Source organism: Leptonychotes weddellii, chromosome 4, assembly GCF_054177405.1.
Source record: "Leptonychotes weddellii isolate Sample4059 chromosome 4, ASM5417740v2, whole genome shotgun sequence".
Taxonomy (NCBI): Eukaryota; Metazoa; Chordata; class Mammalia; order Carnivora; family Phocidae; genus Leptonychotes; species Leptonychotes weddellii.
The window spans coordinates 133,360,409-133,372,707 of NC_138372.1; the positions used below are offsets into that span (position 1 = coordinate 133,360,409).

Sequence of the window (12,299 nt, forward strand, 5' to 3'; positions counted from 1 at the left end):
AGGGAGAAGCAGGCTCCCCACTGAGCCGGGAGCCCGATGTGGGACTCGATCCCAGGACCCTGGGATCATGACCTGAGCCGAAGGCAGACACTTAACCATCTGAGCCACCCAGGTGCCCCAAGATTTTATTTATTTTTTGATAGAGAGGGAGAAGCAGGTTCCCTGCCAAGCAGGGAGCCTGATGCGGGGCTCGATCCCAGGACCCTGGGATCATGACCTGAGCCGAAGGCAGACGCTTAACCATCTGAGCCACCCAGGCGCCCCAAGCTTATTTTAGAGAGATTGTAAATTTGTAAAACTTGATGGAAATCTCTTCTGGTCTCACCCTCCATCACAATTTAAGCCATGCATTTCTTTTTTTTTTTTTTTTTAAATTTTAAAGATTTTATTTGTTTGACAGAGAAAGAGACAGCGAGAGAGGGAACACAAGCAGGGGGAGTGGGAGAGGGAGAAGCAGGCTTCCCACTGAGCAGGGAACCCGAAACCGGGCTCGATCCCAGGACCCTGAGAGCATGACCTGAGCTGAAGGCAAACGTTTAACGACTGAGCCACCCAGGCGCCCCTAAGCCATGCATTTCTTAAAAGCCATGTGTCCTGGCTTACCCAAAGCATGTATTCACTTGATCAAGAGCCATATTGGTCATTGATAGCTCTGAGCATTTGAATTGTTTCTACAAATTCACTCTCAAAGGACAAGCATTTGCTGCCATCTAGATGGCTATACTATTCAGCTCTAAAAATCTAGTAGGGAGGTTCTCAGGAAAAGTGGCATAGAAATAGTGTCATCAGTAATCTGAAAAGTTTTTTTTCAAATAGCCTAAAAAAGCCATTTGATAGCTCATGGTCTTGACTATATGTCTTTTAAGTCCACATGTTCATTGCCTTGCATATGCTGTAAAGTTAATAGGATGAAGGAATTTACTAACTTTGGTGTATACTTCGTGGTTTGACACTAAATGAAAGTGCTTGGTATTCATGCATTTGCTACTACTCAATAAATTTTATTACTGGTAGTGCCTCAGGACAGGATTGTTTGGGCCATTTTACTATACATTTACTGAAGAGGGTAATTGGAGACTCCAGGAAGTATGGGTGAAGTCCAAACTGACAGGAAGCAGCTGTTCTGTGATTTCAAATCATTTTCAACCTTAGATGCATTTTACTTGGCTTCTTTTTCTTCTTTTTTTTTTTTTTAAATTTTATTTATTTATTTTGACAGAGACAGAGACAGTGAGAGAGGGAACACAAGCAATGGGAGCGGGAGTGGGAGAGGGAGAAGCAGGCTCCCCACAGAGCAGAGAGCTGGATGCAGGGCTCGATCCCAGGACCCTGGGACCATGACCTGAGCCGAAGGCAGACGCTTAACGACTGAGCCACCCAGGCTCCCCTTTACTTGGCTTCTTGACTCTGTGTGAGTTTAATCTTGGGTTAGAAGTACATCATTTTACTTCCTCAAAATGTTTCCTTAACTTAATATCCCAGGTTTAAACTTTGAGAAGAATAGTTCCGTCTCCCGGTATGGAGCCTCTCAAGTTGAAGATATGGGGAATATAATTTTAGCAATGATTTCAGAGCCCTATAGTAAGTATTGCTGTTGTAACAGTTGTGGACCTAAAATTTGGTCCTGCCATGTTTACCTCGTATGTACTTTTGAATGTCTTCCCACAGTTTTATCTCCCTAATAGCTAAAATGATGACTTCTATGTTCTCATTTTTAGATCACAGGTTTTCAGATCCAGAGAGAGTAAATTACAAATTTGAAAGTGGCACTTGGTAAGTAGTAGGGTGGTATTCCATTTGAGCCTTTTGATTTGTTTTATTCATATTGTGATATTTAACTCCCTTTGTATTTCAGTAACTTCACTAAACCTTTTGACTATCCATTTTTTTAAATTAGGTTATTTATAAAAGAAGGTTGTATCTTAAAGTGAACTTGGATGTTGGGGGTTAAACTTAATGAAATATTTGCATCCTTAGTCACTATGACCCTTAGGTATTGTCTGTGCTTCTTTTAGCCTCTCTGAACTATTCATCCTCTCACAGGAAAACTTACAAAGGAAAAATCATAGGCTTTAAGAGTTCACAAGATTTTTACTGAGATAATTTAAAGTATGTTCTATCAGCTTCTACTTTAAAGCAAAGGAAATAACTGGCAAGGAGTATGAAATGGTGGTATCTCTGTGATCACAGGTAGACCTGTTTGCTTGTAATTCACTGCAGTGAATTCCTGAGATTGCTTGGTGCCTGAAGTGAGCAAAAACTTGTGACGTCATTGCCCATAGAGAGACTTTGGGGTCTATTTAGTTGGGGAGAAAGTGACTCATTTGGAAAGTGTCCTAGGACTTCTGGAAATATGAATATGGGAGGAACAGAACATCAAAAGGTGTCAAAATATAGGTGATTTGCAAGTGACTCATTAAGGTGTGGGAACTCCCATGCATTTCCATAAACACTCTGTGATGGCTCTCCTCTTTAATAGGGGAGATATTTTAATGGCAGAGTTCTGATTGCATGCACACATTCCTGATGGGGGTTAATTGCCAGCTTTATGCAGATCTTAAGTTTTGCTGTCAAAGTGGATTTAAACCCCATGGTATACTGGCTGGATCTGAGAATAAATGTAAACCTATCCTTCTTGGTTCAAGGTATTGGGAGAACTTTGCTTCCTATGAGTTGATCCTGGATCCTTTTGAGTTTATGCCCAACAAGCAGCAACTCAGCTGCTAGATGGTTTGCTGAGTCAACTAGCTGTGTTGGACCTGCATAGGCATTTTGCTCTCTATAGTGAACTACCTAAGGAATACTTTGAACTGTACCCAGGTAATCTTTGAGGTTATGAAATAAATCAGGCAGTATTACAAGTCTGTCTGAGTACCAAATAATACCTGAGTACCAAATAATACCTTATGTGTAACTAGGAAAATGGTAGCATGGAATAGGTCAGACTCTCTAGCACTAATTAGGCAACGTGAAGTTTTGCTTCACCCACAGCAGCAAGATGGAACTTATTGATGACAATACCATAGTCCGCGCACGAGGTTTACCATGGCAATCTTCAGATCAAGATATTGCAAGATTCTTCAAAGGACTCAATATTGCCAAGTTGGTTTTCTTTAATCTCTATTTTACTTAGTAATCTCAACGGGATATCGGGTGTCCTATCATTTTTCCTCACTGTGCTTTTTCCCCCCCCACCGCTATCTGTCCTTTTCAAAGGGGAGGTGCAGCACTTTGTCTGAATGCCCAGGGTCGAAGGAATGGAGAAGCTCTGGTTAGGTTTGTAAGCGAGGAACACAGGGATCTAGCATTACAGAGGCACAAACATCACATGGGGACCCGGTACATTGAGGTATGTCCTCACAACCTGAGATCCTTGACATCTTGAATGAGTATTGATATTGGAAGCCTCAGAAACTAGTATTTAATTTCCCTTTCTTTTTTTAGGTTTACAAAGCAACAGGTGAAGATTTTCTTAAAATTGCTGGTGGTGAGTGCTTTTTATATAATGCAGCTATAAGAAGAATCTAAAATTTATTTATATACCATAGTAGATAAATAGGGCCATGAATAGTTTTTATTTCCTAAAGAAACATAGGAACTGACTTTTTTTTTTTGAAGTTGGAAGAAATGACCCGTAATATGAGTGAGTACAGTGTATACCCTTGCCCTAAGGCTTCAGTCAACCAACTGTAGTTAAATAGCACTTAAAAATAGTACCATACAGGGATGCCGATCTGGCTCAGTCAACCTGTAGAGTGTGCAACTACTGATCTCTGGGTCGAGAGTTCAAGCCCCAGGTTGGGTTAGACATTACTTTAAAAAATAATAATAATAATAGTACCATATAGGGGTGCCTGGCTGGCTCAGTCAGTAGAGTATCTGTCTGACTCTTGATCCCAGGGCTGTGAGTTTGAGACCCACATTGGGTGTAGAGATTACTTAAAAACCAAATCTTAAAAAAAAAAAAGTACCATACAAAGGTGAAAGGGTCCTGTAAAGTCATGTACAAAAGGAGAGAGTAGCTCTTGAAAGAAATTAAGTAGTCTGAAAACTACTTTCAAACAGCCACACCAGAAAACCTGGAATTGTTGGATATGTGCTTGTAGGTTTTCTCTCAAGCTTCCGTAACTCATCAGTCAATGGCCAGGAACACAGTAGTTTTCTGGCTCTAATATGTTTGAGTACATAGTGTTTGCAGTAATAAGGTCAGAAAAAAATGGGAACAGATAATGTCTATCTCATTATTGAGTGATTTGTTACTTTAAAATCTGTAAGTAACAGATGCATAAAAAATGTTGATTATGGTTTGATTTTTTTTTTCTATACATAAAACTACCTTGTAAATTCCTGTTGCTCTGTTCATACAGTTTTATAACTTTCTCCTTTTAGTGTATTAGGAATATTTTCCCATGTAACTAAATTTTCGTAAATGTTAATTAATATACAGTATTATGTACCATACACTTTTTTTTAACACCCTGTTGGACATTTATAGCTCATTTCCAATTTTTCGCCCTAAGTATGTTGCAGTGAATATTTTGTATTTTGTATCTCTGTGCCACTCATTAGGATAACTCTAAATCTAAGAATGTAGGTAGACCTTTTAAGAGGCTTTTGAAAATATACTCTTGCCAAATATATAGTGACTTTCACCTTAAATATAGAAAACATTTGTATCTCGGTAATATATAGCCCTGGTTAAAATCCTTGGAACTGTTGAACTTGTAGCAAAAACATCTTGTTTGCACAATTTGCTGGTATATTTCCATTCTGACACTTAAGTCTTTAGATATACTAAGGCTTCCAAATTCAGAGCTTCAAGTTTGTGTTTCCAAAATCCCGAAGTGATGTTTAATATTGGTTGGGGATAAAATATTTTTGGAGTTGCTATGGTTCTGAGGTTCCATGATAGATGGCAAGGTTAGCTCATACATTAATCCTGGGATTTCATGGTATGTGGGTAGTATGAGAGTTTGCTCTTAAAGGAAAATGTCATTGGGACATCTGGCTGGCTCAGTAGGTAGAACATGCAACTCTTGATCTAGGGGTTGTGAGTTTAAGCCCCACGTTAGTGATAGAGACTTAAAAAATAATAATAAAGGAAAATGTTATGAGTATATGAGCTCGAAGGAGGTGTATCTGAATATTTGCTATATGGTAATACTGTACAAGAGGCTTTATGACAGGCAGAATGTTGATAAATCTCAAAACTGGCTGCCGTGCATGTTCATTATACTCCCCTTATGTTTGAACCTTTCTCAATAAAAAGTAATCAGGAAAATAATAACAGTGCTTTATGTGTAGTAACTTATTTAATTATCATCTGTGATGTAGGTAACTTTACCCCCATTTTACAGATGAGGACACTAAAATATAGAGGTTAAACTTGACTAAAGTCATAGCCTAGTAAATGGCAAAGTCAAGATTGGACCCAGGCACTCTAGCTCCTTGACCTGTGTTCTTACCTAACATGATGACTTACGGCCTGTCCGTGAGAAGAATATAGTGATTGGTCCATGATTTAATTGTCTGGCCACCTTCCCAAGTTAGACGTTTTATGAAAATGGTAGGGGGGAAAGGTTTCAAATTTGTGGGGAGAGAATTCTGATTCCTGGGGTGTTTCATGAATTCCGTGGGAGTATGAGTTTTAATGATAAACTCAAGACATTGCCAAGAATTTTACCGTGTTAAGTTTGGTAAAGTTGATGTCTTAACCATTTCTCTCCATGCTTCCTGGTATTTGTGTTCCCTAGGTACATCCAATGAGGTAGCCCAATTTCTCTCCAAGGAAAATCAAGTCATTGTCCGCATGCGGGGGCTCCCTTTCACAGCCACAGCGGATGAAGTGGTGGCCTTCTTTGGACAGCATTGCCCCATCACGGGGGGGAAGGAAGGCATCCTCTTTGTTACCTATCCAGATGGTAGGCCAACAGGGGATGCTTTTGTCCTCTTTGCCTGTGAAGAATATGCACAGAATGCATTGAGGAAGCATAAGGACTTGTTGGGTAAAAGATACATTGAACTCTTCAGGAGCACAGCAGCTGAAGTCCAGCAGGTTGGTTTTTAAGAGCATTCTAGTGGCTTTGCGTGATTTTCTATTTATTTCCAAGAACAATCCTACATTATTGTGTTAAAACTTGAAAAATACAGAAAATATAGGTCCACTTAAAAGAATTTCATTCCGTAATTAAAAGATAGCCACTGTTATTTTCTATGCACAAAGAAAATGCATTAGTTTGATGTAATGAGAATATTGCTATAGATACACTATGTTCTTTTTAAAAACTACGTATTTTGCAAGTTTACCTATGTCTAAAAAATTTCGTTTTTAATGTTATGTACATAATTTATTTAGAAATTCTATTGTACATTTAGGTTGGCTTTTTTTCATCTATAAGAAATCTCCAGATAAACATGCTTATGAGACTCTCAATTTCTGATTGATTCTTTAGAACTGGATGGGGTGAGCTTTTAAGGTTTTTAATATCTTGCCAAATTTATTTCCGAAAGGGCTTGATCAGTTGCATACTGCTGGTGATGGTATAAAGTGTCCTTTTGTCCTGTTATTCTTTCAGAATTCAGAAATGTTTTTGAGGCACAGATGGGACAATTCAGTTGTGCAAAATGATCCAGACATGAAGCCATCTGTAGGGTTTCAAGCCTTTTGGCTATTCTTCTTGACTCCCCAGCTGAAAGGTCTTTAAGGGTCTTTGTTTTTCTTTTATAATTCTGAGATCATGCAGACTGCTTCACATGTGGCTCTTCCAACTTAATCTGCTTGGGTCCCCTAGTAGAATAGAGCAACTTTAATGATACATTTCATCTTTTTTACAAGCAATTAGGACACTGACTCTACTATCATTCCTATGAGTTCATAAAATGATTTTGCCTTGCTTCTTTCTGCAAAGCTCATTGTGTATTGTGATTTGAAACAATTGCCCAAAGTTGAAAAGAACCTCTCATCTGTTAGGATACTGACATGATTTTTATACCTGGAATAAACATAGGTGACATTTTAAGCTAGTTCTGCATCCTGATGTACTAGTGCTCTTGAACCCTAAACTGTGAACATACTTATAATTTAAACAATTTTGTGCCTTGTTGAAAAGGAGTATCAAATTCTGAATTTCTAAAATATGCTAAACATGCTTGAGGCTTCAAACATATTAAACATATCAGTGCCAAACCAGAGGAGGGGAAAATAAGATTTTAGATCTTTAATTGGACGGACAGTTTTATGGAAATCTTGGCCTAGAATAGACTACTCCAGGGCCTCAGCTACTGTATATTGATTTGGTTTACGTATATAGAGAGTATGCTGTCTCAATATGACTTCACCATAATGAGGTTTGGGTGATAGATGAGCTTCCTCTCCAGCGCCCATCCTACTGATTTATTTCAGAAATGCTTAAGTAATCCTATGCTCTGCACTGTCATCTTTTCATTCCTAATAATTATTTCATTCAATAACTACTTGCTCACCTCCTATTTGGCAGGTATCGGAAGGTGCTTGACCATTTCCTGTGCTGAGTTTGTCTACAACCACACTTATTTTCTATTCATGTTCGTCCCATAATGTTTGTGCTGTGTCTGAATTACTTGTATAGTTTTTTAAAAATCTTGCTGGCTCTGAAGTTTCTTTGTCTGTGTTGTATTAGTTCTTTGATTTCTGTCACCTCTTAGCATCTGGACAGGGTGGGAGTGAGAAATTAGGGTAATTTTGGGGTAGGGTTTTGATTCTATACTTTCAGTTTACGGGATGATTAAGGCTACAGTAGTAAGTTCAGAAAACCTAGGGATGTCACACATGCTGTTTGCACAAGGAACTTCGTAGTATTATAAACTAGCAGGCATGTTCTAAACTAAGGCAAAGATAGACCAGAACTTAATTTTTTTTTTAAGATTTTATTTATTTCAGAGAGAGAAAGAAAGAGTGAATATGAACAGGGCATGGGGGGTGGTGCAGAGGGAGAGGGAGAAGCAGGTTCCCTGCTGAGCAGGGAGCCCCATGCAGGACTCGATCCCAGGACCCTGGGATCATGACCTGAGCCGAAGGCAGACACTTAACCGACTGAGCCACCCAGGTACCCCTTTTTAATCTTTTCAATTTTTAATTTTTTTTAGAGCTAGACCAGAACCTTATAATAGAGTTTTGCCTGGGAGTAATCCTTTCTCCTAAATATACCTAACCTCTTATTCATTTTCAAGCTAGCCGAATTCCATGACTTTAAGATAGTCAAGATGCTCTCTCTTGCTACTATCTCAAATTCATTTCAAAACTGATTATTTTGTGGTCATCAAATAATTGTTTTCATTTTTACATTACCAGCCATTCTGTCTTGGGCTTATACATTGTTAGAAATGTGGCATTACATTATAACATAATCCAGAGTCATTGCTGGACCTGTGGTTCCTTTACTATGTCATTCTCTTGCTTGGGTTTGGAGATAGAATGTGACAACAGTATTAAGGGGAACACCGTGCTTCGTGAAACGATATCTAATAGATTGCTACCAAAGTTCACATTTAGCAGTATGTCTGGATTGTTATACAAGCAGCATACTTTTCAGGATATTTGTCCTGAGACCGTGGGGTACTTGTCCAGTACACCAGTCCTTAATTGAAGCACATCGTATTGGGTGTGGCATGTGCCTCAGCATGCATTTGACAGAAGTGGGGGTCTCGTGCTTTTCCCGCTGAACAGTATGAATCCCTATCTTTATAGGTGCTTCTCAAACTTGAATATGCTTATGAATTACCAGGGGCTCTTGTTAAAGTGCAGGTTATGTTTCCTAGCAGGGTAGGACTGAGATGCTGAGCTGCTGCATTTCTGACACGCTCCCCGGCGTGTTCCACAGCACAATGCTGCTATGCTGGTTTGCAGACCCCCATCGGAGGAGCAAGGCTCTAAATCACTTCTCTTTTGCTTCGAGTACAGGTGCTGAATCGATTCTCTTCGGCCCCTCTTATTCCACTTCCAACCCCTCCCATTATTCCAGTGCTACCTCAGCAATTTGTACCCCCTACAAATGTTAGAGACTGTATACGCCTTCGAGGTCTTCCCTATGCGGCCACAATTGAGGACATCCTGGACTTTCTGGGGGAGTTTTCCACAGATATTCGAACTCATGGGGTTCACATGGTATTGAATCACCAGGTAAGGAGTAATTTATTGGAAAACTGATTTGCTTATTCTTAGGATCAAAGGCTCTCTTCCAGTTTAAAAAAAAAAAAAAGTACAGGTATTCATCAGCGGTATCGTGAATTTCAAAGAAATTTTCAGAATTTCAAGGAAAGCTTTAACTGTAGATGCAGGAGGTCTTTCAGATGAACTCCAGAGAGAATTTTATCATTAGCACGGTAATTTAAATTCAGCTCTGATTCCAACATCACTTATATGCACCAAATTATCAGTAGTCTCAGGAAGGATACACACACACTATCCGTCTAGTACAACATTTTACTGTTGCAGCTACTGAGCTTTGCTGTTGTAGTATGAAAGTGATTGTAGACCGTATATAAACCAAAGAACATGTCTGTTTTCCAAAGTATTTTTTATCTATAGACCGTTTAGAACTCGCTTATTTTATATATATATATATATATATATATATATATATATATATATATATATGACATCAAATGACATTTAGTAGAGTGCAAACTTAGTAAGGATTTGTGTCTGTGCCACCTGGAATACTGTGTGATCATAACAGGTGCTCGAATGTGTTCATGAATGTTGAGAAGCCTCCATCAGAGGATAACCAAATTCTAATGGTATAGAAGTATATATTCTAAGCGTATTAAAAGTAGTTCCTGTCTTGGTGTCCCTTGATTTTTGGTTAAACAAAATTAATCCATTAGTTGCTGAATTATTTACCAGCATTGTGTGCTATGACAAGCGGGACAGAATTTTTAAAAACCTGTAAACCAAGTGATTTTAATTAAAATTTGGAACTCTTAAAAGCAAGGTTGCATTAATTTTTTAAAATGTTTTCTGAGCATTATGGGTTGAATATAGGTTTGTATTGGAAATACCAACATTTTTCTAAATTGCTAGTCAGAGTATGAGAAATCAGAAAACCTCCTGAGCCCCTGGCTTGGTTTTCCACACCAGCACATGCTCATTCTAACTCTTATGTCAATATTAAGCTATGCAACTTTTAATCTATATATCCTCTCAGCATGCTTCACTGGTGGGAGTACTTTTGAATAAAGCTTCCCTACAATTCAACATCGCCGGGAAATTGTTTGGTTTCTCTTTGAACACCATTTCTAATAACCTAGGGGCTATTGTTCTTTGATTAACCACAATGAACATATTTGCCTCTTATTGACCCACGTGACCTATTGTGATTGTATTTGGGAGAGATGCTTCTTTAATGATGGACGAGCTTTTAGCTGCCTCGAAGATGTTAGGTTTCCATCTTGGACTGGGTTTCCCTGGTATCCCTAATTTCCCTGGTATGGTAACTCTTATGGTAACTTGCATGGTTATAATTTGCACTAAATAGTCCCTTAGAGACTTTTAAAGAAATCCATAAAAAAGGAAAGGAGTCTTAAAAGCTGATTGTGTTTTTTCTCCCCCATAAATTGTCCATGTTAAAGAAAACTGACATGTTCTGGTTCTGTGAAACAGAAGTCTACCAGCTTGGTTTTAAACAAGATTTTTAGCAAGCTATTAGTAATTGAGGAAATATCTATAAACACCTGTCTGACCAAGGTTTCAGGTGGAGGTGCCAGGGAAGAGGTAAGACAAGGACTCCTAAGCAAGGCTGATGAAACAGCTTTCACCCACCTTCACTGTGCTTTGCAGCTCCCATTTCCTTATCCCCCTTCTTTGTTCCCAAGCCCACATCCCAGCCTAGGCTTCAGGGAGAAGGGAGAGGGATGTTGCAGGCCAGTGACGGACAACACAGAACACTGGTTTATTCAGCTTCATATAGGAGTATACATAAAGCCCTTATACTGGTTGTGTTCCTAGTTCTTCTCAGTCAAATAAGATTTAATCAGATTTCTCAGAAAGGCAAAACCCAATATACCATCCTATACCTTGAAACCCCAGTTGTAAGGAGACCCTTTCAAAATCCTGTAAATCTGATACTAATTAGCAGAAATGAGAAAGGATCATTTTCAGCTATGAGCTCTCAAAACTTTCTCGGAGGTTTTGTGGGCCATTCTGGTGATTAGGTGATAAAAATGCCAGTTAGATTTCAGTAGACAACACTTGTCACCCAGATTTTGTGGCTAAAATGTACTATGGGTGATTGTCACTTTTGCATGTTTTGTAAGCAACCATTTCCTTGTTGAAGGAGACAGTCTCCTTTTGTTTTTATTCTCCCCCCATACGCTCAGGGCCGCCCGTCAGGAGATGCCTTTATCCAGATGAAGTCTGCGGACAGAGCATTTATGGCTGCACAGAAGTGTCATAAAAAAACCATGAAGGACAGATATGTTGAAGTCTTTCAGTGTTCAGCTGAGGAGATGAACTTTGTGTTAATGGGGGGCACTTTAAATCGAAATGGCTTATCCCCACCGCCATGTAAGTTACCATGTAAGTTTTTCTTGGGTCTTGGCGCTCTTCTAAGCTACATGCTGGTAGGTGCTTAAGCTGCTTTCATAACTTTCTGTGCCCCTGGTTCTTTCTAAGGCAGGTGAGGGGGTTACATAAGGCTTTCCCGTCTGAAATCAGGAGTATCTGGTAATCATGTAAGACCTTGGTTGTGGACACCCATAATTAGAGATGGTCCGAGTACCTCTTTTCAAATTATATTCTTGCTTTTCCAGTGATAAGCACTTGATTTCTGAAGCTTAGTGTGCTCAAGATAAGCACTGACTCTGGGAGGCAACCTGGCTATGTAGATATTTTAATACGCATTTACAGGTAAAATAAGTATGGTTGGATCCTTTTTCCTTTTTTTTTTTTGGTAACACATTAAACTTTTTTTTTAAGGGTAATTTAATGCCCATTTTGCATTTTTAATTTTTTTGAGCATTAAGTTTCTTTGGAAAGGACAATCTGGGGAGCACTTCTCTTGCTCTCCAGGATATCTGGAATGAGCAAGTTAGTAAAAAACACAAATGCGTAAATAAATTAGCCAAAGTTTCCATTGGATCGCAGGATCAGTGCTTAATTTCAAGCCATGCTCTTGCTCATTGGCACCTGGGTGCAAGCCATCTGGAATCCTGTGTGAGAGGAATAAGCCCTTTAGTCTGAAGACCATGTTGTTGTTCGTGACTAAGGAACATTTGGGGATCTGATGTTAAAACTTGAATCTTTTTGACACAGTTTTCACTTC

The 12,299-nt window shown here is 39.0% G+C and overlaps 1 protein-coding gene across 3 annotated transcripts in view; it reads left to right on the top strand.

The window, feature by feature from the left end:
• ESRP1 (epithelial splicing regulatory protein 1) overlaps window positions 1-12,299 on the top strand; it is a 50,496-nt gene that overhangs the window by 17,856 nt on the left and 20,341 nt on the right. For 2 of the 3 annotated variants that reach the window (XM_081816259.1, XM_081816257.1), the window contains exons 5-12: window positions 1,483-1,581; window positions 1,719-1,773; window positions 2,992-3,102; window positions 3,217-3,349; window positions 3,445-3,487; window positions 5,754-6,055; window positions 8,939-9,157; window positions 11,356-11,554. In XM_081816259.1, coding sequence (XP_081672385.1) covers window positions 1,483-1,581; window positions 1,719-1,773; window positions 2,992-3,102; window positions 3,217-3,349; window positions 3,445-3,487; window positions 5,754-6,055; window positions 8,939-9,157; window positions 11,356-11,554 — 1,161 coding nt within the window. The remainder of the gene's footprint in view (window positions 1-1,482; window positions 1,582-1,718; window positions 1,774-2,991; window positions 3,103-3,216; window positions 3,350-3,444; window positions 3,488-5,753; window positions 6,056-8,938; window positions 9,158-11,355; window positions 11,555-12,299) is intronic. The other variant, XM_081816258.1, reaches the window with a different exon arrangement.